Source organism: Salmo salar, chromosome ssa11 (genome assembly GCF_905237065.1).
Source record: "Salmo salar chromosome ssa11, Ssal_v3.1, whole genome shotgun sequence".
In the NCBI taxonomy this organism is placed as follows: domain Eukaryota; kingdom Metazoa; phylum Chordata; class Actinopteri; order Salmoniformes; family Salmonidae; genus Salmo; species Salmo salar.
In genome coordinates this window covers 39,216,267-39,243,397 of record NC_059452.1, presented here as the reverse complement: position 1 = coordinate 39,243,397, position 27,131 = coordinate 39,216,267, and the positions used below count along the sequence as shown (strand labels likewise).

At 44.2% G+C, this 27,131-nt stretch overlaps 1 protein-coding gene, 1 non-coding gene and 1 pseudogene across 3 annotated transcripts in view; 1 reads left to right on the top strand and 2 right to left on the bottom strand.

Annotated features, from left to right (window-relative positions):
• Nucleotides 1-6,730, top strand: part of rabp1 (Cellular retinoic acid-binding protein 1) — a 30,866-nt gene extending 24,136 nt beyond the window's left edge. Inside the window, 1 exon segment of the mRNA NM_001140726.3 lies at nt 6,444-6,730. Within this exon segment, the coding sequence (NP_001134198.1) occupies nt 6,444-6,500 (57 nt within the window). The 3' untranslated portion in view covers nt 6,501-6,730.
• A 333-nt stretch (nt 6,731-7,063) lies between these two features.
• LOC106587828 (paired amphipathic helix protein Sin3a-like) lies at nt 7,064-26,667 on the bottom strand (annotated as a pseudogene). Its single transcript, XR_006757576.1, has 21 exons — nt 26,457-26,667; nt 24,850-25,054; nt 24,465-24,644; nt 23,895-24,001; nt 23,322-23,646; nt 21,256-21,507; nt 20,541-20,693; nt 20,050-20,205; nt 19,403-19,489; nt 19,059-19,177; nt 18,072-18,282; nt 17,673-17,789; nt 17,319-17,557; nt 16,998-17,181; nt 16,275-16,869; nt 14,886-15,055; nt 14,528-14,702; nt 14,203-14,295; nt 13,992-14,086; nt 11,084-11,288; nt 7,064-9,851 (listed from the first exon to the last, which is right to left on the bottom strand). The product of XR_006757576.1 is annotated as a paired amphipathic helix protein Sin3a-like (transcript).
• On the bottom strand, nt 18,840-18,977 carry LOC123725285 (small nucleolar RNA U109). Its single transcript, XR_006757786.1, has one exon. It is a non-coding gene; the product is annotated as a small nucleolar RNA U109 (small nucleolar RNA).
• Nucleotides 26,668-27,131: the final 464 nt, after the last annotated feature.

The following is a 27,131-nucleotide window of genomic DNA, read 5'->3' as shown; positions in this document are numbered from 1 at the left end:
GTGGTAGAGTCCAGTGTGTGTGTAGAGTCCAGTGTGTGGTAGAGTCCAGTGTGTGGTAGAGTCCAGTGTGTGGTAGAGTCCAGTGTGTGTGTAGAGTCCAGTGTGTGGTAGAGTCCAGTGTGTGGTAGAGTCCAGTGTGTGTGTAGAGTCCAGTGTGTGGTAGAGTCCAGTGTGTGGTAGAGTCCAGTGTGTGGTAGAGTCCAGTGTGTGTGTAGAGTCCAGTGTGTGTGTAGAGTCCAGTGTGTGTGGCAGAGTCCAGTGTGTGTGTAGAGTCCAGTGTGTGGGTAGAGTCCAGTGTGTGTGGTAGAGTCCAGTGTGTGTGGCAGAGTCCAGTGTGTGTGTAGAGAACAGTGTGTGTGTAGAGTCCAGTGTGTGTGTAGAGTCCAGTGTGTGTGTAGAGTCCAGTGTGTGTGTAGAGTCCAGTGTGTGTGTAGAGTTCAGTGTGTGTGGTAGAGTCCAGTGTGTGGTAGAGTCCAGTGTGTGTGTAGAGTCCAGTGTGTGTGTAGAGTCCAGTGTGTGGTAGAGTCCAGTGTGTGGTAGAGTCCAGTGTGTGTGTAGAGTCCAGTGTGTGTGTAGAGTCCAGTGTGTGTGTAGAGAACAGTGTGTGTGTAGAGTCCAGTGTGTGTGTAGAGTCCAGTGTGTGTGTAGAGAACAGTGTGTGTGTAGAGTCCAGTGTGTGTGTAGAGTCCAGTGTGTGTGTAGAGTCCAGTGTGTGTGTAGAGTCCAGTGTGTGTGTGTAGAGTCCAGTGTGTGTGTAGAGAACAATGTGTGTGGTAGAGTCCAGTGTGGTAGAGTCCAGTGTGTGTGTAGAGTCCAGTGTGTGTGTAGAGTCCAGTGTGTGTGTAGAGTCCAGTGTGTGTGTAGAGAACAGTGTGTGTGTAGAGTCCAGTGTGTGTGTATAGTCCAGTGTGTGTGTAGAGAACAGGTGTGTGTGTAGAGTCCAGTGTGTGTGTGTAGAGTCCAGTGTCTGTGTAGAGTCCAGTGTGTGTGTGTGTGTAGAGTCCAGTGTGTGTGTAGAGTCCAGTGTGTGTGGCAGAGTCCAGTGTGTGTGTAGAGTCCAGTGTGTGTGTAGAGTCCAGTGTGTGTGTAGAGTCCAGTGTGTGTGGTAGAGTCCAGTGTGTGTGTGTAGAGTCCAGTGTGTGTGTAGAGTCCAGTGTGTGTGTACAGAACAGTGTGTGTGTAGAGTCCAGTGTGTGTGGTAGAGTCCAGTGTGTGTGTAGAGTCCAGTGTGTGTGTAGAGAACAGTGTGTGTGTAGAGTCCAGTGTGTGTGTAGAGTCCAGTGTGTGTTTAGAGAACAGTGTGTGTTTAGAGAAAAGTGTGTGTGTAGAGTCCAGTGTGTGTGTAGAGTCCAGTGTGTGTGTGTAGAGTCCAGTGTCTGTGTAGAGTCCAGTGTGTGTGTGTAGAGTCCAGTGGTGTGTGTGTAGAGTCCAGTGTGTGTGTAGAGTCCAGTGTGTGTGTAGAGTCCAGTGTGTGTGTAGAGTCCAGGTGTGTGGTAGAGTCCAGTGTGTGTGTAGAGTCCAGTGTGTGTGTAGAGTCCAGTGTGTGTGTAGAGTCCAGTGTGTGGTAGAGTCCAGTGTGTGTGTAGAGTCCAGTGTGTGTGTAGAGTCCAGTGTGTGTGGTAGAGTCCAGTGTGTGTGTGTAGAGTCCAGTGTGTGTGTGTGTAGAGTCCAGTGTGTGTGTAGAGTCCAGTGGGTCAATGCAGGGTCAATGCAGGTAGTCTGGGTAGCCATTTGATTAGCTATTTAGCAGTCTAATGGCTTGGGGGTAGAAGTTCATCCTGTTGGTTCCAGACTTGGTGTACTGGTACCCCACACTGTTAGTGTTAACACTTCATTCTGAACCCTAAAGAGAGTAGGCCTGCACTTCATACTATGCCCCAAGAGATTATACTGTAGGTTCAAACAGACGCTTGACATCAAAGCTAAGACAAGCTTTTCCACCAGAACACTCCATATGATGGATTTTGCTCTGCACAGCCTAACTCAGAAACTATTGTCACTGTTACGAACACCTCTGAAAGGGTTCCTAAGGGATTTCAAAGCTTGCTCTTTGATGTATTGGTACAGGCTGATATTATACTGCACAAAAATATATGTTGGCTGTTAAGCTCCTCACATACCAGGTCCTTACATCCATCAAAAACACTTCTTGACTTCTTCACGACACTGGCTTTCATATTAAAAATAAAATGTGCTTTCTGGAAACTTCTGGCCTGTTTTAATTTTATAGACCAGATTGACAACAATAAATGGTGCCTATAACCTTAGATTCCAGTTTATAAGTGATGAGGATAACCTCTTTATTGACTCTTACAAAGCCCAGAGGGAAATCAAGAGGAAAGCCTCTATGTAAGGGACTCCTTTCTGGATAGCATGCTTGGACTTTGCAACACTCATGACATGTGTGTTTCAACTCAAGGGTGTGTAGTTCTGTGCATATTGAGCCATATGATAGGTCTGTGAGGCCGTTGTTGGACAACTGTCTGATTGTTTAGAGAAGGGATCATGAGTTTGGCTCAGAGTTTTGTCCAATATTAGAGGGAGAGGTCAGTGTAACACCTGTTGTTTTTTTGATGTCAAACATTTTTCCCACTAGGCACACAATCTTGTGTTTTACTGTGGAGGAAAATACTTTTTCACTAAATACTCAACTTGGTAGGGTCTCAAAAGGTGGGAACCATGACTTTTTCTTATTGAATTACCGCAATATGGAGAAAGTCACCACTGCATCTGCCCATCCACATGCAGCAAAACCCATTTGATGACAAACAAGGTGCCACGATACACTTCTTCCCAGGTCCCACACATCGAAAAACAAACCTCTTGAAAGGTTGATCCCCCACATAACTCCAGAATTTTGTTCTCACAGGCAATGGATCTAAATTTGAACAATTTGAACAATTTGTTTATTAATTCCAGGGAGCTAATGGGCAGCGTCTCATCCTCCACTAAAACAAGCCTGCTCTCCTTCCGGTGACAAAGGAATCTGGACCTGGCCAGGAAAACGGAAATGCAGGTGGCTCATGTCAAAGCATCTATGAGCTGATGAGGAAATTAAGCTTTGAAGGAGGAAGGGAAGGAGGGATGGAGGGGAGGAGGGATGGAGGGGGGTTGGGGGAAGGAAAGTAATGAAGACCGTATGTTCTGGCTTTACTGTATCCAGTGATGTAAGACGGATGGAGTCCAGGATGTGTTCATTAGCATGGAGAAATCTCGGGGGACTAGTTTAGTTTAATAAGACAGGCAGCAGGGGATGTGCCTGTAGTTACTCTGATACTGCATGTGTTCCTGACTCACACACTGTTCACGTTATCTACCATGCTGTTGTCCTGTAGTTACTGATACTGCATGTGTTCCTGACTGACACACTGTTCACATTATCTACCATGCTGTTGTCCTGTAGTTACTCTGATACTGCATGTGTTCCTGACTGACTGTTCACGTTATCTACCATGCTGTTGTCCCGTAGTTACTCTGATACTGCATGTGTTCCTGACTGACACACTGTTCACATTATCTACCATGCTGTTGTCCTGTAGTTACTCTGATACTGCATGTGTTCCTGACTGACTGTTCACGTTATCTACCATGCTGTTGTCCTGTAGGTACTGATACTGCATGTGTTCCTGACTGACACACTGTTCACATTATCTACCATGCTGTTGTCCCGTAGTTACTCTGATACTGCATGTGTTCCTGACTGACACACTGTTCACATTATCTACCATGCTGTTGTCCTGTAGTTACTGATATTGCATGTGTTCCTGACTGACTGTTCACATTATCTACCATGCTGTTGTCCTGTAGTTACTGATACTGCATGTGTTCCTGACTGACACACTGTTCACATTATCTACCATGCTGTTGTCCTGTAGTTACTGATACTGCATGTGTTCCTGACTGACACACTGTTCACATTATCTACCATGCTGTTGTCCTGTAGTTACTCTGATACTGCATGTGTTCCTGACTGACACACTGTTCACATTATCTACCATGCTGTTGTCCTGTAGTTACTGATACTGCATGTGTTCCTGACTGACACACTGTTCACGTTATCTACCATGCTGTTGTCCTGTAGTTACTCTGATACTGCATGTGTTCCTGACTGACACACTGTTCACATTATCTACCATGCTGTTGTCCTGTAAAGTATCGAAGCCCCAATGTAAGGGGGGGGGGCATTTCCTTCTCCAGTGCCTGATACAGACCTTTACCTCCAACGGTGTGTGTGGAGGGTTAAAAGCTACTGGCTGTCTGCCTGCGCGCAATAATGTGCCTCATTGATCATGTTGTGTTAGAAAACGCCAGTGGACCATGACGCATCTCATGTTAATGTCTCCCTGGACACTTGCTGCACACGGCAGATGGCTCCATCTTAGCGCCATTCTTTAAACCCGAATGATACTTACTTTCCTCCCTCCCTCCCTGGGTGCTGGGGTAATGATGATCTGTGGTGCTGACAAGTTCGGTTGCAGGCTTGCTGCACCTCTGAAAGTACCATAAATCTTTGGGGGCTCGATGCGCCTCTGCCACCCACACATCTCGATCATTTCCCCTCTTCCCTCATTAATTCACTGATACTGTAGCAGCTGCCATGTGCCAAATTGACTGTTTTTGGACAGGAAATCTCAACCAGTTGTGTGCTAAAGCAGTCTTCCATTCTGTCACAATGAGAGTTTGAACAAGAAATATATATACTGCTCAAAAAAATAAAGGGAACACTTAAACAACACATCCTAGATCTGAATGAAAGAAATACTCTTATTAAATACTTTTTTCTTTACATAGTTGAATGTGCTGACAACAAAATCACACAAAAATAATCAATGGAAATCCAATTTATCAACCCATGGAGGTCTGGATTTGGAGTCACACTCAAAATTAAAGTGGAAAACCACACTACAGGCTGATCCAACTTTGATGTAATGTCCTTAAAACAAGTCAAAATGAGGCTCAGTAGTGTGTGTGGCCTCCACGTGCCTGTATGACCTCCCTACAACGCCTGGGCATGCTCCTGATGAGGTGGCGGATGGTCTCCTGAGGGATCTCCTCCCAGACCTGGACTAAAGCATCCGCCAACTCCTGGACAGTCTGTGGTGCAACGTGGCGTTGGTGGATGGAGCGAGACATGATGTCCCAGATGTGCTCAATTGGATTCAGGTCTGGGGAACGGGCGGGCCAGTCCATAGCATCAATGCCTTCCTCTTGCAGGAACTGCTGACACACTCCAGCCACATGAGGTCTATCATTGTCTTGCATTAGGAGGAACCCAGGGCCAACCGCACCAGCATATGGTCTCACAAGGGGTCTGAGGATCTCATCTCGGTACCTAATGGCAGTCAGGCTACCTCTGGCGAGCACATGGAGGGCTGTGCGGCCCCCCAAAGAAATGCCACCCCACACCATGACTGACCCACCGCCAAACCGGTCATGCTGGAGGATGTTGCAGGCAGCAGAACGTTCTCCACGGCGTCTCCAGACTCTGTCACGTCTGTCACGTGCTCAGTGTGAACCTGCTTTCATCTGTGAAGAGCACAGGGCGCCAGTGGCGAATTTGCCAATGTTGGTGTTCTCTGGCAAATGCCAAACGTCCTGCACAGTGTTGGGCTGTATGCACAAGCCCCACCTGTGGACGTCGGGCCCTCATACCACCCTCATGGAGTCTGTTTCTGACCGTTTGAGCAGACACATGCACATTTGTGGCCTGCTGGAGGTCATTTTGCAGGGCTCTGGCAGTGCTTCTCCTGCTCCTCCTTGCACAAAGGCGGCGGTAGCGGTCCTGCTGCTGGGTTTTTTCCCTCCTACGGCCTCCTCCACGTCTCCTGATGTACTGGCCTGTCTCCTGGTAGCGCCTCCATGCTCTGGACACTACGCTGACAGACACAGCAAACCTTCTTGCCACAGCTCGCATTGATGTGCCATCCTGGATGAGCTGCACTACCTGAGCCACTTGTGTGGGTTGTAGACTCCGTCTCATGCTACCACTAGAGTGAAAGCACCGCCAGCATTCAAAAGTGACCAAAACATCAGCCAGGAAGCATAGGAACTGAGAAGTGGTCTGTGGTCCCCACCTGCAGAACCACTCCTTTATTGGGGGTGTCTTGCTAATTGCCTATAATTTCCACCTGTTGTCTATTCCATTTGCACAACAGCATGTGACATTTATTGTCAATCAGTGTTGCTTCCTAAGTGGACAGTTTGATTTCACAGAAATGTGATTGACTTGGAGTTACATTGTGTTGTTTAAGTGGTCCCTTTATTTTTTTGAGCAGTGTATATATTTTTAATTTATCTCACTTGACAGCAGTTGGCATATTTGAGATGAACACAAAATGGTCCTGTGTTCTTATCTGAAGGTTCAAAATCTGATCTACAACAGCAGGAAACACTTCTGTTGATGAGTTAACTGGAATCCTTTGTCCCTCTCCCTTCTTTTTCAGACCTTTGGGGCAGACGACGTGGTTTGCACACGGATTTACGTACGAGAAAATAAATAACGCAGCTTCAGGACGGACCAGGACCATCATAATGGGCTCCATCCCCCTTGGTCCAGCTGCAGTAACTCCCCAATACATCCATCTTCAGAGAAATATTTCATAACATAGCATCATATATCGGATTAAACAGACATTTACCATGCTTCATGTAACTAGACCAAACATGCAATTGTATTTAGACAACGTTGTTTCTCATGCCAACTGCCACTTTAATAAAACAATGTTTCGTCCTTTTTGTATTTACAGTGTTTTGTCACTATTGGCAATAAGAGACAATATACATATCATTTCAATATATTGTATTATTTGTCTGGTGTCAAGGAAATGTCTAAAGAAATACATCTGCCTGTATCAAGACAAACGTCAGGAAGGAAAACGATTCACTTCATTCTAAGTTTAGGTGACCTATTGCTTTAACATGCAGAAAGTCACAGCAACAACAAGGAACCAAAAAGGAGCATCAGAGATTTGCCCAATCAGAACAGATGCAGACCATGTTTCTCTTGTTCAAGCAACTTGAACGCCACCTAGAGGTTTAAAATAAATTAAACTATGGACAAGACTTCAGTCTATTCAAATAAGAGTTTAATGCCAAACACCATACTACACAACATCATAGAAGTCAAAGAAGAGGTGACAAAGGGACACAGAAAATGGGCTACAAATGTAGTCTTTGTAGTTTGTATATACAATTCAGCTGCCCGGTAGTCCTCCTGTACTCCATATGTTCAACACAGTAAATAGAAAAATGAAAATCAGTCTAAAGATAGAAACATCCAGAGATTGTCTTTAGCTGGTTACAGCACTGACAGAGTAGCCTTGTGGGGCCAAATGTTGATGGGGAAACTTGTCCTATTTGGGTTGTTAAAATGTCCTCCTTCCAGATCAATTGGTGGCAGTTCAACTTCACACACTCCCACGACTACAACTCTCCCCAAAGTATTCCCTGGTGTAGTGGCTTGGATCTATTCCATGAGATCGTTCCATCGGTAGTGTAGGAGCAAGACTTCAGTCAAGTGGATCTGAGGATCTGGTTGATGTCCATAGCCAAAAGTGTTTCTGTTTACATTTGTTCATGTAAATGGGAATGCCCAGGTTCTCATGTGAGATCAGAATTAACATCCAGAATTGACAGGCTTTGCTGGACAGAAACAGAGCCAGATGACAAGGTTCTGGTCAGGCGTGAAGAGGTACCGAGTGGTGGGACATGTGGTTACACAAAATTAAACTCAAATTCATATACGACGATGATGAAACACTGGGAAAATGGAAGTATTATTACCACCAACCCAAAACACTACAGGCTCAACCTTTCTGGGGACAGGATTTCTTACAAAAAAAAGACAAAGGAAGAGCATGTCAAATGCAGTGTGCTTGGTTGTTGATGATGATGATTAAACTGTAGCGGTTGAATGGTATACATTCACATATACTCAGATGGTTGTCAATGTGGATCTTATTATGGACATGGACCAGATTTGGCGATCAGAATACAATTTCACAAATCATTGTACATGTGTCTACACCTGCACCTTCTGAAAGTGTACAACATGACACTATAAAACAGTGCTGTTTATAATTGGGGGGCCTTTACCAGCGTTCTTTTATATTGAGACATTATCAATACCTTGTAAAGTAGGCAGAACTACATCTCATCTGGACTGATTTTAATGGAGCATGATTGTGCTTCAGAAACGGACTCGGGAGTCTTACGTCTCTGAGTCATCTTTAAAGTGACATTTACCAGAAAGTAGAGATGGGGATGCTGCATGTGGCATGACTGATCCCTCTACTGTAGCCCTGGAGGAGGAACCTGTGATCCAAGTGGGAATCTTAACACGCAACAACCTGCCCGTTACCAATGATGACTGATCCAGACATTCTGATGGATATATTAATGGGGAATTGGTTTAGGGGGTAACAAACCGTTTACATTATGTACAGGGAAAGCGGAAATAGTTTCTAGGCTACATTCATTGTTCAGAAATTCCGAATGGGAACTGGTGCCAATGACTTGAGTGAAAAACCAGATAGACAAATAATGCCTTGAAACATTTTGTATAAAATTATCAATTTCAAGACAATGAAAATGTTATACTTTGCTAAATGAAGGCTTACATGACATAACACGAAAGAAACAGAACACAAAGGAAAAAGGCTCTAATAAAGTTCCTTTGGTAAAAACAGTTGTTAAAAATTGAGCATTTTCAATATAGGCTATTTCTCTTCAGCAACTTTTGACCCGAGGTCTAAACTAAGTCTGTTAGGGTACACATCAATGCACATCTCTGACAAAAAGGACAACTATCAACAAGCTATTTACAAATCAGCAGTATGTGGGTAGTCTGATGTTACTATACTTGACTGACTGGGGGAAAACCTGGTATTTTCGCATAAATCTGCCCAATATCTACACCACGGCTGCCAGAGATGTTTGTGGACACATAGCATACATACCTGTACCACTGACAAAAAGAAACATTCACAGGCTATACAATTATACAAAATCCAAAACCCATCTTGTGGCCTGGATAAAATACATGTTCATAGTACATGCCTGTATGCTAATCTTCCTACTCACAGTGGTTGTGAGAGACTTCTGTGGTTCCCCTTAGCTCGTAACCTAGAGACCTGCACACCGGATGGTGTGGTGCTCCTCAACCACTTCAATGGGTGTATATTGCTTCAAAACGGGGGGAAAAGGCCAAGCATTCTGTATGGCGTGTTCTTTCTGCGTGGCTCTCAACAGTATCCATCAGTCTGAGGATCAGTCCAGCCAAGGATCAATAGCTGTTTAACTACAACGGCTTCCTTTCTTGCACTCATAGCGTATTCGGTCACAGCATATCTTTTCTGCTGTATTCAAAGGTGGCATAAGACAGGCCGGTAGGGGTGGGTGGGGGTTTAGGGGACTGATGGAGAACTGGTTGGTGGCCACATAGGAAATTTGGCTTTTTTTTGTGCTGCAAAGATAGGGAGGGTCCATTTAAAAAGTCCTTATAAAAACAAATATAAAGTAATCTCCGGCAGTTTCCAGAATCCAGCAATTTGCTGCCAAGCTGATTTATTAAAACGACGATAAGTAATACCCTTCCGTCATCTCGTCACCTGGTTGAGCTAAGGTGCCCCTGACGAGCTGCCATGATACGTCACATGGTATCTGTTGATGTTCAGGTAATAGAGGACCTGGGGATCCCGGGTGGTGGTGCACGGCAACAGACCCTCGCGACGCTCTCCCATCAGCCACTTGCGGGTGTCGGTGGCCATGTCGCTGGTCACGTGTTCCTTGGCCCAGGTGTCCACCAAGCCTTGGAAGCGGCGGTGCAGGCGAGTGTGGACTCTCTGGTGGGACTGGGGAAGGGAGGGACATCGGGGTTAGCTGTAGTGAAGATCATATCAGCACTCTGACCAACACCATGTTGGTTGAAACATCAGTAAGCGGCCATTATGTTTCTCTAAATTATTTCAAAATATGACATATTCCAATATCTTCAGTGTTTTCCACAAGTACATTAAGTAGCCAGCCAAATAGAAATAGTAGCCAGGTCCCCATGGGCTAATTTTTTTTGCGGAAGGAGCTCTATTTAGGTGGCCTATGGTACATTCTAATGCCTTGATTATTGAATACTTTATCGAGTTTACCGCCCAAAATGCAAAAAGTTGTTATAGAAAGACATGACTTTACAATTTAAAATAGTGAACATTGATGAATTCAGTGTATTGTTAGTTGTTTTGCATATTGTCTTTCAATTGGCTCATGTTGGTTAATGTTGCAGAGACTTACGGTTTTTAAGTCATGTTTAAAAACATTCTGAGCAGTAGATCTCGGATTGCATCTCGACTCAGAAAGTGACCGGGACTCAGAAAAGGTTGGTGACCACTGTTCTAGAGTATTCCCTGCATGAAGCAGCGAGAGCTGCATGTAGCCACGTGTGCACATTTTGTTCATATCCTTTGCTAGTTAGTGAGTTATTAGCCCAGTTAGAGATCATTTGTAGTCAGAGGGGAGTGATTACTTCTTACAAGAGCACAAAATGTGTGCATTTCTAGACATCTTTTAAAAGCAAGTCAGGTAACGAGACTGTCTTAAAGGGGCAGTGTTGTATTTTGAGACAGGCTTGAATAAGCTAAGTAGCCAATAGGCAGAGGGTAGCATTAGTCTGATTCTCTGTAGTAATGGTATGGGAATAATAATGCAAGTGGTTTCTTGCATCAAACAACATTTTCAGTCAAGTGTATTAACAGGTTAATGTCAAGCCCACATGTTTTTTTTTTTAAGTCTCATGGAATGTAGGCCTACATTGAACACCACACATTGGCTGCTACTGTAGGCTGAATGATAGAACAGCTATTTCCATGTTAAAATGTTATGGGATCCATTTTAGCCATTGATCAAATAGCCACAGTAGCCTACTTGGCCACTGTTAAAACTTAAAGGGAGTACAGCCTCAGTGTTCACAGTAAACATGCGCTGGAAGTTGCACAGAATTTTCATAAATGTTCAAGTTTGTGCTCAGCAGACCTGAAATTTGCTCAGTGCCCCACATTGTTTTTAGGGAACATTGGTTGGTGGTGTTGCCTACCTGGTGAGCCCGGGTCAACGCAGTGCGTCTGTACATGTAGTCCTCCGACTTGAAAACGTACACCATCTTGTAGGAGTTGAGTTTGAACATGCACTCCATCTTCAGGTCCTCAGCGCTGTGGGACTTCTCCAACGTCCCCGTAGCCGCCTTCGCCTGCTGCAGCTGCTCCCACCCTCTCTGGCACTTCCGTATCCGCCGGAGGTTCCTGATTGGAAGAGGAGAAAGATTGGCATTAGACCAGAGCCAGTAACAATGCCTTGCTTACCTGTGCCCTCTACCCACATAGCAATTCAGTTTACAAGGACAGTTTACGCAAATTTCGGTCAAATCATGCAAGTACTTAGACTGCAATGCACTATATCCATACCATTTGTAACATTGGTTGAGCACAACATGTGTAACTTATGGCTAAATGACAGGACACATGGTTCCAAAATAACAGACCAACGCTAATGCTATTTAGAGGTCAAAATACTCAGTCATTCAGGCCAATGTTTTCCATTTCCGACTCAAAGTCTAATAGATCAGAAAATGTGTGAAATTTGAGCGGGCCGTCCCTGTAAAGATTTGTCTTGATATACCCATGCATAGCAACTCACCCAATAATAAGTTTAACTGGGACACAAATGATTAGGGGAAGGGTAGGCTCTATTGCAGTAGCAGCAGTATTCCTGTACAGTGCACTTCCGTTTGACATTCATATGTTGATTCTCTTGTTAGTCTTTAATATCCTTGGCAAAAAATATTTTGGTCAATCAAATTGAATCCAGATTAAAAAATTTATTTTGCAAGCATTAAAAATGCAATTATTATTCACCCCGCTTTAATGAAAGGTTTAAATGTGTACTTACCACACAGGGTAGAGGTGAGCGAGGACTGAAACCGTGAAGCATATTTTGTCAATGCCACTTAGGACATTAGTTAGAGTAGCCAATTTCCAATAGAAATGGGAGAAAGGACATTTCATTTGTTTTTTTACACATTGCCGCCAAAAGGGTTAACAAGCCAGGATATGGGTTGAAAGATACTTTGATGTGCACATACAGTACTTCCACTGACAATGTACAGAGCAGTTATGACCATGCAATGAGGATAACATTTAACTGAGAAGACAACCTGCTGGTTGTCACTGCTGTTTAAAAGGTACTTTTTGGGGTGGAAAATAAGAGAATCATGCCTATTGACTTTTGTACCAACCTCTCATATTCTTGATATGAGAAACAGACAAAATGTGGGTGAGATCACCGATAAATCATATCCAGTCAAGACAAGTAGCAAATATATGCAATGGGTAAAATAAAACAAAAGGGGGGGGGACTGACGCCAATTTTTTTCCCCTGTTTTGCATGGGTCCTTCCAGCCCATTGAAATGTATATGATACATTATGGACAGCCATTTTGAAAAATGGCAACAAGCACTGAAAACCAAAGACAGACAGGCTTGATGTGCAACACTCATCTCAGGGCTAATAGAGGACCCAACCACCCTTCCATGCAATGCTCAGAGAGACGTCTGGAAAGAAATACACCAACATTTGAGCATACAATTCAGACCATTTTATTCACAAGCCCCTTCTCTTTTGTACAAGTGTTGCAGATGCCGTGCTTGACCAGGTTTTCATGAGTTATCAGCACTAGTCTTGGTCAACTCGTATAAAAACCTCACCCACAACAAAAAGATTGCAACGGGAGTGCACTGTATCCTTAAATTGTTTTACACATTATAATAGAGTATGCTGAACACCCCAAATCTCAATCCGTACAACATTTACATGTATCTAAACAGTGATTAGAAGAAGTCACATACAGAATGTTTTTCCTATGAATACAATTACAGGAAACACAGGGCAGCTGATAAAAAAGAAAAATGATTTTATCTGAATCCTTTTCTCTAGACCGACAAAAAGGGGCCTTTTGCCTGTCACCAATGCCACAACAAAAAAAATGGCCGTCGTGACAATGCAATTAAGGACACTGTACATATAGAATTTCTGCTCAACCAAATGGTTATCCTCCAACAGAGAAAGTTATTGTACAATAGAACACTAATATGCGCGATGGTATAAAAATACTTCCTTCCCTTACATACATAAGCAATGTGAAAAGTAAACTCCTTTTCATTGCTTTTTTTCCTCCTTTCAGTTTATATCAAACCGCTATTGTAGCCTTATTCTCACAATAAAAAAAATCTAACGAAATACATATTCTTTTTTTTTTACCCAATGATTTGATGACTAGTTTGTTGAGTGGGAAAGTTGAAATAAATACTATCCTACTAATATATAAAAATTGCAATATTCATAAATAAAAGGGCCCTGTAAAAAAGGAAAAAAAAGAGAGTGAATAAATGGATAAATAATGAGTCTATTTAAAAAGATGGCAGGGTAAAGTGCAATCTTTCGGAGATAAAGGTAGGGGGGAAGAAATGGAGAAACAAGTTGCTTTTCGAGTAGACAGCCAATTACATTCTCTCTAACAAAAACAGGACAGGCACCGTCAGCATTTCTACTAAACATCTGATTTTTTTAGCACTTAGGCCTACTTTTCTGAGGAAAGCAAACACAAAAATGACCTAGTGCACTTGTAGTTCAACTGGTGTGTGTTCATCACTATTGGCAGAGTTTTTCAAAACAAGTGCTTCGTGGATAAGTCTCGGGGCCCCATTTAGTTTGAGGCTACGGGGAGAAAGCCCTGAAAGTTTGGTTTGTGCAAAAAACACTGACCTGGAACTGACCTGCACGTGGAGAGGGAGATGGGCTTGTACTCATTCTCAAAATGAGCCTTTTTTGGGGTTTTTTGTCAGCTGGTTTTGGCTTGTGAAACAGTGCCATTGCCTGTCTTAGAGAGAGCCTTTAGGGGTAGATGCTGTTAGCTGTGCAGACGGGGGAGACACAGCCAGAGGCCTCACCTGGGGAGGAACACAGGCTTTTGGGCCAGGTGCTCGCGCAGCTCTGGAGACGCTGAGTCCGAGTTCAGGTAGCGTCCCACGTAGTCGCACCACCGCTGTTTAAAGAACCAGAAGGGAACTACCGTCACTACACAAGAATCTGACTCGGTTCTAAATGTCATGTGGCGATGCATTAGACTGATGTCACCACCTGCCTGCCATACACACACACCTCTGTCTCAGCGGGTTCGTCTGAGTTCTCCTCCTCCGTGTCAAGCAGCTCCAGGGTCAGGGTCACGCTGCCTTGGCTCTTCACAAACATCAGCTGGACCACAAACAAACCAGTCAAACAAGAAGACAACCAACAAGACAGACAGCAAAGGTCAGAGAGAACGTACCATCATGAGAGAAAGGGGACAGAAGAACAAAATGAAAGCAAGAGAGAAAACCAGACAGAGAACACATGAAAGTTCAAATGCAACTCAAAGTATTTTGCTGAGACACCATAACATCCCAGGTGGGACAGCCAACCACCCACCCATACTCCCACACTATACCTTGAAGCAGTTTTCGTCGGACATGAGCTGCTCCGCCTTGCGCTGGTATGCCCCCCTCGGCGGTCGCTCTGGAGGCCTGGGTGGACAGGGCGCCGCCGGTGGCCTTGTTGGTGCTCTGGCTCAGGTAGAGGTCTGTCACGCGCACGCAGAGCTCATCACTCACAATGTGCTGGAGCTGGTGATAGGAACCACAATGCCAGGTGTGAGCACAGTCATTAAGTCAGCCATCAAAGTTATCATTGTTTAGGCAGGGTGGGCCCCCATTTAGCTCATTTGACAATTTTGGTGCCTAGATGTTCCTCAAGGTTTGCTTTTTCTTGCTGTCTGGGACCTACCGGAGGGAAAAGACTGTACTGACCTGTCTGACAATGCTCTGGATGAGCTTGTCCATGGTGAAGGCAGTGTAGGCGTGGATGGTGAACATCTCCCTGAGGGAGTCCTCGTACTGGGTGGGCTCCATGTTACCGTCCAGGAGGTTCCGCACCATCTCCAGGAAGGCAGAGTAGTAGTCCTCCACTTCAATGTCCACTGGGAAAGGAAAAGGCCAGGATTTAAAGTGATAGTACTAATGTTTTGTATAATTTCAGCAAGTCGTTTTTGAAAGTAGCATTCACCAGCCAAAACGGGTCCTGGAAAATTGTGTAAGTTACACGTGTGTATCAGTTAACTGATCCCACCTCCCACTTTTACCTTGCAACCCGATTAGACATCATTCCACCTGCCAATCAACATCAGAGGTGCGTTCAGCAAGATGCAACATTTTGAAAAGTTCAGATAGATATACTCTATGTGGAACAAACATGCCTTTCTGACATGTAGCCTAGATTAGAATAAGGATGCAACGGACTATTGGTGGCATTTCTTTCGACAACGTTTGGCTACTGAATGTGGCCCAGGTAAGGTTGCTGTAGGCTACTTAATCTACATCCCTTGTAGCACAGTGTGATCAGATCATTATGGCAAAACATAGCCTACTGAAATGAGATAGTGAGTGTACAACAACATCCACCTCATAGTATGACACTATGGGCTATAAGGATTAATGTCTCACCCTCATCTGTTATTAGTAGGAGAAAGTCTGACTAACGTCTGATCTGATGCATTGATTTGACCGATGTATTTGATTTATTCTCAGTTATCAAAATAACTAAGCATTTACAGTTAACCTGTGTTGCTTCACAAGTGCCCGTCCACTATGAAACAAACGAGCGCAGCTCACATGCATGAAATATTTGAAGCATTGAATGTAAGGATTGTGTGGCTTTCTCCGCTAGGAGAAGGTTACAGATGGTATCATATGCATGAATGAGCCATACATTGGCAAAACGTGTCGAAATCAGAAGGTTTAAAAATACAGCCTATTGAAGTGATTAGGAAAACATTGAGGGAAAATCTCCCCCGGGTTGTGGTGTAAATGATAGGAAGGGTATCTATGTGCAATTGGAACACCAAAGGTCTGTGTTGGAACCATTGACGTTGTCAAAAAAAAAAACATTCTCCTGGAGATGTTAGCATGTACATGGCAATTTTTTTTAAAGATACGAAAGTAAAAAACAATGTGACAGACTAGACTTCTTCAGAGGTAGAGCTTTGTAGATATAACATTGCATGATGAAGGTAAAGTACATTTTCTCCATGGAAAAATGTTACACAGGGAGCAAAACAAATGGGTGATTTGATCTAAACCTTAATGGTCAGTGGGTACACAGCGTACTGCAGTTTGGTTTGAAAGGTTGTCTGGACTTACTGGGCTCCTTTAGTCTCAGCTGGACGGCAGGATTCTCACTCTTATCCCGTTTGACGCCCAGCACCTCCCTCTCCCACTCCCGTTCCCTGCAGTCCTCCTCGATCTGCCTCTCTGCCTGCCCATAGATGCGCAACAACCGCAAACAGAGGATCTGGTGCAGGCGCTGGAAGATGTACCAGTTGTTGTTGACGTAGTAGAGGTTGTAGACTTCGTCTAGGCCACGCAGTTTCTGCGCCCCCGTGTTGCCGAAAAGCAGCTTAGACTTAGCGGAGCCGCCACTGCCGGCCAACCCGTTATGCTTCTTTGACCCGTCTTCATCTGGCCCGGTTTCGTCTTCTTCCTCCTCCTCCTCCTCGTCTTCCTCTTCCTCCACATCCGACAGCTCCCCGCGCCGGGCGAACAGCATGTCTGGGATAAAGTGGTGAATGACCTGTTTGATCTTGTACTTGTCCTCCTTCTGGATGCCGGCCTGCCTCTTGACGTGGTGGATGATGAGCGCTGCGGCGTCCTCCAGGATCTGGCTGTCCTGGTAGGTCAGGGTCATGTGGGGCCCGCCAGGCACGGTGGTCGTGTCCTCGGAAGCCTGTTCCTGTCGCTAAATGGAGGCAAAAAAACAAAACAGGTTAGAGTAGCTTTAAAAAAAAGAAAAAACAGCTTTCATCAATACTTGGAGACGTTGACACATAGATCACATCAAGTAAGTGGTATATCACTGCCTCTTACCTCATCGTATATGGTCTCAATCTCATTGAGCAAGGTCTTTGAGCGGAACACCTTGGTGTCATTCTGCTTGAAGTTGATACCTTGGTGGTCGAGGGACTTGAGGTAATACTTCTCATTCTGCTCCCTCCAGATCTTGTTGAATCCTCTCTGGGCTTCCCTCCATTCTTCTTCTTTCATCTTTAACCTGGAACGAGGCCAATCAGAACACATACCGTGGTTAACATGGGACAGCAACATGTTCTCTGGAAGCTGTTGCTTAGGCCACTTTACAGTTCTCAAATGTACATTTATTGTTCATCACACAACCTCTTCATATCACACCTCTTGAGTACTATAGGGACGGACACAGCCGGGTTCCTCTTGAGCCCGTCGATGATGTCGGCGGCCTTGTCGCCGTATATCCTCTGGATGGCCTTGCGGTGGATGACCTCGGAGCAGCCGCCCATGGTGTTGTCCAGCCGGAACTTGACCTGCTCCTCGGCCGTCAAGCGCGACAGCCTCCTCTGTACCGCCTCCAGAGCTCTTATGGTGGCCAGGTTGGTCTCCAGCACCACGTCCAGCTGCAGGGTGAAGAAGAGTATGGAAAATGTCAGTACATCACTTCAGACAGGACATCACCATACTTTGGTTTGTACTATTAGAATATAACTACCATGAGAGGGGGGAAAGTCTCACCTCGAAACGCTCGTCCTCACATCTGTAAATATGCTCCTCATACTGGGTCTTCTTGGAGCTGACAAAGGTGGAATCCTCTGACCACGAAGGGAACGATACCCACGTGTCATTTAGGACCTGAAATGGACCATACTGTTAAAACTCTGCTCTAACTGATTCACTTGCCAAGATGAGTACTTGAACAACATCTCCGTACTAACCAATTAAACCCCTGTAATCGACTTCACTGGCTGGATGATGCATGCAAAAAAAGTGACTAAAATTCTATTTTCATTGCTCTTTAATTTTCCTATACACAAACATGTATTTGACTAATTCCTCAGGTTTTTATTGATCCTATGATTGCATTTGGTTGACTTTGAAGGGTAACATTTGACTGTGAATAACGGCTAAGCTCACCTCTTTACACAGTGGGGTCCTCCCTGTACACTTGGGCTGTGTGTAGCTCTTGGGTAGCGCCCTGTAGCTGGAGCCCAACCTCTTACAGGAAGCGTAGTCAATCTCCATGGCCATGCCCTCTGTGGTCCTCTCCTTGGGAAAGCTCTCGATGTGGCTGGACTCTCTGTAGCCCAGGAAGTTTTTGAACCAGGAGAACAGCTCTGGGAATTTTCTGCAGATCACATTCCAGAATGGGTGTTAGATGGGCGGCAAAATATCAGGATGAATAACAAAGCTTGTATTTTCACATGCTGTTAACGAACAAGGCCATCTATTTTAATGTAACTATTTTATTTTAACCTTCATTTAACTAGGCAAGTGAGGTAAAAACAAATTCTTATTTATAATGACAGCCTACCTGGTAACAGTGGGTTAACTGCCTTGTTCAGGGGCAGAACGACATATTTTTACCTTGTCAGCTCGGGGATTCGATCCAGCAACCTTTCGGTTACTGGCCCAACGCTCTAACCACGAGGCTACCTGCCTCTAACCACGAGGCTACCTGCCTCTAACCACGAGGCTACCTGCCTCTAACCACGAGGCTACCTGCCTCTAACCACGAGGCTACCTGCCTCTAACCACGAGGCTACCTGACTTCCCCATGCTGACAATGTATAGGAGGCCAATAATAGGAATAGAGAAGAATGCCTAAAGCTTTTTAGATCATGAACATGGACATTCATTTTGCCTAACAACAGACATATTAGCAACACCTTTTTGACATGCTCAGAGTGTCAGAGTTGTATACTACCGACTCAGCCTGATCTTGAGAGGCTGGTGGCCCTGTTAACTCTACTCGTCTGCTGTAGCATGACTGAATTGTCTACACTCCTCACAGCAGAGAAGGTAGTTGCAACAGCTATGCAGCGCGTCCTGTAGTCTGGCTGATAAATTGTGCAAAGTTTTTAAATGGTTGTTTGGCGCAGGTGATAGTTGCTTAAAGCTTACCCCAGGAACGGTAGCACTAGCTGCACAAGCTCTGCACGAGAAATCACTTCCTGGTTAAAGATGAGCAGACACCGCAGGAAGTTGTCATAGGCCTCAGAGCTCCGGAGGGCTTTCCTCACCTGAGATAAGAAAGCAGCTCTGTAAATACACACTACAACACACACTGAATGACTTTACAATTGGGTTAGGGGGACAGCATTTAATCACAACCAGGCAATTCATTAACTCAAATCATGTTCAGTTGGAACAGAATAAATCATTTCTATAGGTGTCATTCGAATAGATGACATTTTATGTTATTGTATAACATTCATAGTAGGTTTAAAACAAAAATGTAGACGGACCTTTTCAAAGAAGAGAGATTCTGTGCCGATGCTATGTTTGCTGGCCTCAGCCATGGCATGGTCTTTCCCCAGCATCTTGGGTTTCTTCTGCAAGGGTGGGAAAGAGATGAATTGAGTGTAAATAAGGACTACATTACCACTGACATGGTAGACCAATTAACTGATACAGGGACAGAAGTTTCAGCAGTATATTACAGTTATCCAGTTAGTAAATAAGAGAAGCTAAAAAATAAGGTAAAAATCCCACATTTAAAGAGTTGACAGATCTATGGGACGCTCTAGTCAAAAGTATACCATTCTAAGCTGTCTGAACAGTATTACAACTGTTACTACTGCTAACTAGTTTCTTAATAGCCACGTGTCTGACAACTATGGTTGCAAAGCTACCGGTAATTTTACCAGAATCTTCAGTAATTTTGGTAATTAACTGGTAATCTATGGTAATTTATACTTGAATAACTTTTTTTTTTATAAAGCAGTAATATATAGTATTAATTTGTTATATCTGTGTCCATATTTTCCATGAGTTTCTAGTGGATAGACCATATGGTTCAAGAGAAAATAGCCTATCACAACTGCCACCGGTTTGGCGACAAAACGTTTACATACAAAGACTTGACACTGTCAACGAGAGGGCGCAAGTTTACCTTGACGGGAGGCGTGGCGCCCGCTCCAGAATGCCTCCGGATTGGACAGCCGTTCTGGTTAAGCCGCTGCTTGTTGTTCATCAGGGGCCTCTTGACCGTGGTGCCGTGGTCGTTGCGCACCGACTCTGCCCGGTCGGCCGTGGTCTTGCTCAGCAGCTGGAGAAAAGGGGGACAACTCTGGATCAGAGATAAACATGAGAGTTTAAGATAGGCAACATCTGTGTAGATCTGCACAAAACATACAACTATTACATCAAACTGAAAGGCATTATCAGTGCATCTTGATCATCTTGGTCTGTCATATGATGTAGTAAATAAAACAGGTGGTATTAGTCATAATAACAATATGATATGACAGTGGCCAAGTTTGTATTTCAATGTCCTCACATAGTTTAAACTCAACTTCTATCATTCTGAAATAACATCTCAGGTGAAGGAAGCATTATCCCTTGCAATAGAGGACTATTTTGGCGTGGATGTGAATCACTCACCACTGAACTGTTGGCGTCCGGTAAGAACTGGCCGAACTCCGAGAGCAGGTCCTCCTGGTTCTTGAAGAGCCGTGCCACCTGAGCGTACACCTCCTGCTCTGTCAATGCTGGGGTGTAGTTGCCCCCCGCCTCCTTCGCGTTTCGCTGCTCCTTCTGCAAAAGCAACAATCAGACAACTGGTTACAGACTACACCAAGAACTTCAGACCACTGGTTATAGACTATACCAAGAATTAACCATGGATGACATAATAGGGTCAATGTAAATAACATTACATATATGTATTTATTTAACAAGGCAAGTCAGTCAAGAACACATTCTTATTTACAGTGATGGCCTACACCGGCAAACCCCAACCAGGACGACACTGGGCCAGGGCGGCGCACAATCAGAATTATCTGAATTTCCTTCCTCTAAAGTTTCTTTCTGCAATTATTATCCAGTACATATCTGGTTCTTGTAGCCCTGTTCCCAGAAAGTGACCAGGGAGACCACACAAAGGGCACCACTGCCCCGTCGGCAGTTTCATTGTAGCACTGGAATGGAACCTCAAGTTCATATTGACTGGTGACCCAGGTTACGAACAGATCTCTGTGTGTACACTGTCTTTTGTATAGCTTGTTGTTTATACTGCAAATAAATCACCCTTCAGAAAGAAGCCAGATTTATCAAATGCAATGCTTTGTGTGGGGCAGCTCCCGCACTGTGTTTATACCTGGTAAGTGTGCAGGATCTCCAAGAAGGCTTTGTAGATGTCGGGCTGCCCCTGGAAGCGGTTCTTGATCTTGTTGACGTAGTTGATGGCGTGGTTGAACTCCACGGGCTGGTTGTTCTGCAGGGGAGGCCCGCTGGAAGGGGTGCTGCTCACCGGGGCGTGGGACTGGACAGAGGGGGACCGTGGGGAGGCGTAGGATGGGATTGACGGGTTGGGTTGGCTAGTCGGGGTCAGGGCAGGAGACTGCATCGGCTGTGGGGGGAAAATGAGAAGGACGAGTTGCCTCCAAATACCAAATATACACTACCGTTCAAAAGTTTGGGGTCACTTAGAAATGTCTTTGTTTTTACAGAAAAGCTAAAAAAATTGTCCATTAAAATAACATCAAATTAAGCCGAAATACAGAGTAGACATTGTTAATGTTGTAAATGACTATTGTAGCTGGAAACAGCTGATTTTTAACGGAATATCTACATAGGTCCATTATCAGCAACCATCACTCCTGTGTTCCAATGGCACGTTGTGTTATCTAATCCAAGTTAATCATTTTAAAAGGCTAATTGATCATTAGAAAACCCTTTTGCAATTATGTTAGCACAGCTGAAAACTGTTGTGCAGATTAAAGAAGCAATATAACTGGCCTTCTTTAGACTAGTTGAGTATCTGGAGCATCAGCATTTGTGGGCTTGGTTACAGGCTCAAAATGGCCAGAAACAAAGACCTTTCTTCTGAAACTCGTCAGTCTATTCTTGTTCTGAGAAATGAAGGCTATTCCATGTGAGAAATTGCCAAGAAACTGAAGATCTCGTACAACGCTATGTACTACTCCTTTCACTTAACAGCGCAAAATGGCTCTAACCAGAATAGAAGGAGTGGGAGGCCCGGGGCACAACTGAGCAAGAGGACATTAGAGTGTCTAGTTTGAGAAACAGACGCCTCAAGTCCTCAACTGGCAGCTTCATTAAATAGTACCCGCAAAACTCTAGTCAACGTCAACAGCGAAGAGGCGACTCCGGGATGCTGGCATTCTAGGCAGAGTTGCAAAGAAAAAGCCATATCTCAGACTGGCCAATAAAAATAAAAGATTAAGCTGGGCAAAAGAACACAGACACTGGAACTCTGCCTAGAAGGCCAGCATCCCAGAGTAGCCTCTTCTGTTGACGTAGAGTGGTGTTTTGCAGGTACTATTTAATGACGCTGCCAGTTGAAGACTTGTGAGGCATCTGTTTCTCAAACAAGACACCCTAATGTACTTGTCCTCTTGCTCAGTTGTGCACCGGGGCCTCCCACTCCTATTTATATTCTGGTTAGAGCCAGTTTGCGCTGTTCTGTGAAGGGAGTAGTACAGCGTTGTACGAGATCTTCAGTTTCTTGACAATTTCTCGCGTGGAATAGCCTTCATTTCTCAGAACAACAATAGACTGACGAGATTCAGAATAAAGTACTTTGTTTCTGGCCATTTTGAGCCCACAAATGCTGATGCACCAGGCCAGTTTAATTGCTTCTTTAATCAGAACAGTTTTCAGCTGTGCTAACATAATTGCAAAAGGGTTTTCTAATGATCAATTAACTTTTTAAAATTATAAATTGGATTAGCTAACACAACGTGCCATTGGAACACAGGAGTGATGGTCGCTGATAATGGATCTCTGTATAGATATCTCTATGTAGATATTCCATAAAAAATGTGCCATTTCCAACTACAATAGTCATATAGGACATTAACAATGTCTACACTGTTTCTGATCAATTGTATGTTATTTTAATGGACAAAAGAAAGTGCTTTTCTTTCAAAACCAAGGAAATATCTAAGTGACCCTCAACTTTTGAATGGTAGTGTACATCAGCACATAACAAGGATAAAACAGTTCAATAATATATTTACATACGCAACTATACAGTAATAAGTAAATTAATACATGTTTACATAACAAATGAAGAAATAAGCCAATGACTTGTGGTTCAAATCTCCAATAGGAAACTAAACATGCAAAAACAAAGAACTTGAGAAGAGGTTCTTGCACAGAATGACACAACAAAGGAAAGGGGTCTTAGTGAGCTGGAACCTTGCTGGTCTTGGCCGGTGTAGGCTGGGTGGGTAGAGTGGTGCTGGCTGTGGCGGTGCTGGTGGGGGGTCCACTGGGCGGCTGCAGGGCCTGGTGATGATGGGGCACCGGCTGGCTGGGTGGCCCCGTAACGGGGAGGTTCTGGACCGAAATTCCGTGCGGGGTGATGTAGTGGATCTGACCTGGCGTGGTCACGTTGACCTGCTCGTTGGTCTGGACCTCGATCTTGTAGCCGGGCGGCAGGAAGGTGTTGAATCCCATGATGAGGTCTGGGTGGCCCTTGAAGAGCTGGGAGACACGGCTGATCACGCCCGGAGTGTCGATGCTGTGAAAGTAAATGTGCGTGTTTAAGAATGACTACATGGTAGTTATACTGTGCAGAATCACTGATCTACAAATCACCTTGCTTCTCAAATAACTACTAATTAGGTGATCAAGATTAGTGATTCCCCGGCTCGCCTTGCTCAAACTGATCCCCTCAAACACATGGAATATCTTCCTGCAGCAAGAGTTCACGGCTTACATGGATGTTTACAGTGTTTGCTTAGAAAAACAAACTAAATTGTAACTGACCTCTGTGACTTGAACTCTTTCATGATGTCAAGGAAGTCGTTGTAGACTTGAGGCTGATTCCCAAACTGCAGTTTCACTTGGTCCAGGTAGGAAAGAGCATCTTCAACCTACAAACACAGTTATGCCAGTCAAACAATGTTTTCAAAGGTATAAGGAGATGAAGTGGGCAAGGAGAGATGAAGTGCCTTAGACCGCTGCTCCACTCTGGACCCCATATTATCCAGTACTTCTCCTTCATAGCTTGTTTTCAGCACTTTTATTTCCATGACTGATGAAAACTAATTTCCCCATGGCTCTCGTCCCTCTGCAGAATTCATACAGTGAGCAATGTTTGTAACGTGGAATAGCAATACAATGACAGAATGCATATAGAATTGTAATACATATTGGTACCTAAGTATGGTGATGATATCGTATACCTGGCAACTCCCAGCCCTATTATCTACCATGCTTTGAAATCAACAGGTCCTAATTGAGTCCATCATACCTCCACTTTATTCTGTATTTAGTACATGTGCTTATTTTTATCTCTTGTACATTCAATAAAATATATACATATGAAAAATGCACCTTGAGTCGCTGGAACTGGGCACCCTGTGAGGGGGCCATAGGGGCCAAAGGATGGGCATGGCTCTGGACCACCGCAGCCCCCTGTGATTGGACAGCTGGACTGTGGGGGTGGGGCCCGACAAGTGCAGCGGGACTAGAGGCATGTCCATGGCCACTGGAGTTCTGGGGCATTGTGGGAACCTGGAGGACAAGATTCAGTCAAATATCAGTATTCTGCCTGTGGTAAAATAGTAAACAAAGCCTTGAAAAAGGCAAATACAGAAACTACAGGTTGCTGGTTAATTGGTACTTATAAATTAATGCATTGTAGAATCTAGCAAAATTATTATTTTCTGTGCAAAATGCTCTCATCTAGATTAAAGAGATATGGCAACAGTTCCCATACCTGGTAACCCTGGGGGATGGAGTATTGGATGCCGGGGGAAGGCTGCATGTTGTCGGTGACGGCCTCGTACACGGCTGGGGCTAGGACGCGGTGCTGGAAGCCCTCCACAGTACCCGGGACTGGGGGGCGACGCTGCTGCTGGGACGCAAATACTGGTTCCTGATCCTCCGCACGCCGCTTCATTGTATACTCATACTCAAAAGAGCTAGGATGCACAGGTACAACACAATTAACATTTAGGAATATTTGATTGATAATCGATAGTCACCCTGACACAACTGCAAATTTCAAGATGGATACATTCATTTAGATCATTTCAGACTCTGTGGCACACATTTATGGCATTCTCCAGTATCTGTCTCACCCACAACTAGTGGCTATATTTCCAAAAATGTGATATGAACGTTATTGTGATCACTTTGGAGGGAGAGTGGTAGACCCCCCCAACAAGGCTGGAGAATTCAGTACGTCACAAAGAAGGATGTTTGGCCAGAATATGAGCTAGAATTCACATTGACTGCTTTAGTGGACAATACATAGATAACTATGTAGCTAGCTACAGTGTGTAGGGACGAGGGACGCATTGGCAAGATACCGACTGGACAACGTTATTCAACCATTTATCTAGCTAGCGTGCTTGCTAAGATAACTAGGAAGTAACGTTACTCTCATCACTCAACATGGTAAACCAACATATGGAATATGGCTAGGGAACACATCCACAAGTCTAATCCAAGTTTCTTATTTAGCGGTGGCGACACGTCCCAAAGACGATCCACAAGCTAACGGTGAGATGTTAACTGGCTAGCGGTTAGCTTCTAAACCAGCAATAAGACCTGCCCATTCCCCTCCCCCTCTGCCAAGAGAGGGCCTGACGCCATCCACTGCTAGCGGAGTCGTGCGCGCCCGAACTTGTGTGGCTAAATGTACGAGCGTGTCAGGTCAAATATGTATAGAGCACTGTTAACTATTAGCCTTTTCATTGTTTAACTAACACGTTAGCCTTAGCTGTCGTAGTAACGAAAATTTCAATTAAAAATAGATTTCAGTTAACGTTAGCTAACAAGGATGGTTGACTTCCCGGTGGTCTTTTTAGTAAGCTACTGCTAGCAACACATTGTGGCTTACGCTAACCAGCCATGTTCGAACGTCATCATCATGAAACCCAGTGATTCGACTAACGTTAGCTAGCACAACAACTGTCCTTGCTACCATTATTTCAATACTGTAGCAAATACTGTTTTTCGCTGGATAGTGTGTTTTGACGATTAGCTAGTTACAGTCGTTAATTTGTCCGAATCCTATCAAAAATGTTTAGCTAGCCAACTACTGCTGTACGATGCTGTTCACTAGCTCATGGAACTACTGTAGCAAGCTAATCGTCAAAAACACATTAGCGACATTTTCGACATGCTAAAGCAAGCATCGTTAATGTTTAAAGACTCAGTCTGCCAGCAGAAAGATAACATTTTCTGAGATGTATTAATGCATCGGTCTGACAAGGTTATGTAGCAACTTGCTGTAACAGCACCTAGCTAGCGCCATTTAGTTTTGCTTCAAATGGGCTTAGTTAGCTAGCTAACGTTAGCTTGCGAGATAAAACTCACCTCAACTGACTGAGACCAATAACAACTTGTCGAACCAAATTTGGATTTTCTCAGTCAAATGACAAAGATTCGCCAGTTAAACAGTATCGAGATTGAGGGTGCATATTCCAATTGAAATGTCAAAGAAGAACTGTCCCTGCTAGCAAACCCGCTAACAACAATCCCTGTGGCTAGTACGTTCCTTGAACAGAGGCGTGGTTCCAATGAGGGCGGTTAGTCTCCTCCCATTCTAAATGACTATTGGCAACTCTTCAAAAGAGGAAACAATAGCAACAGAACTTCATTGGTCAGATTTCCAATCACTCAGATCAGGAAAATAATTGTTACTTACAGGCATTTTTAGACCTCCGCAAACTTTTTACCATTGAATACAAAATATAATCTATAGAACCATAAACTCGATGATAATGTAAGAAATATAGCTACTTTGTGCCTTGTATCTAGACACAGGGATACAACACAACCGCATAAACACACCAATTCATACATAGGTATTATAGTGCTCAACGACTTCATAAACACAACATATAGTATTTATGAACCAGACTATAGATGCTTCACAAATCAGTTATAACCTAAGCAATACTATAAAAGGTGCTTACTTCTGGTGCTTTTCCAAATGGTAAATTACATGTTCTTATGAATGACTTCGGAGAATCAGTCAGAGGGTTTATG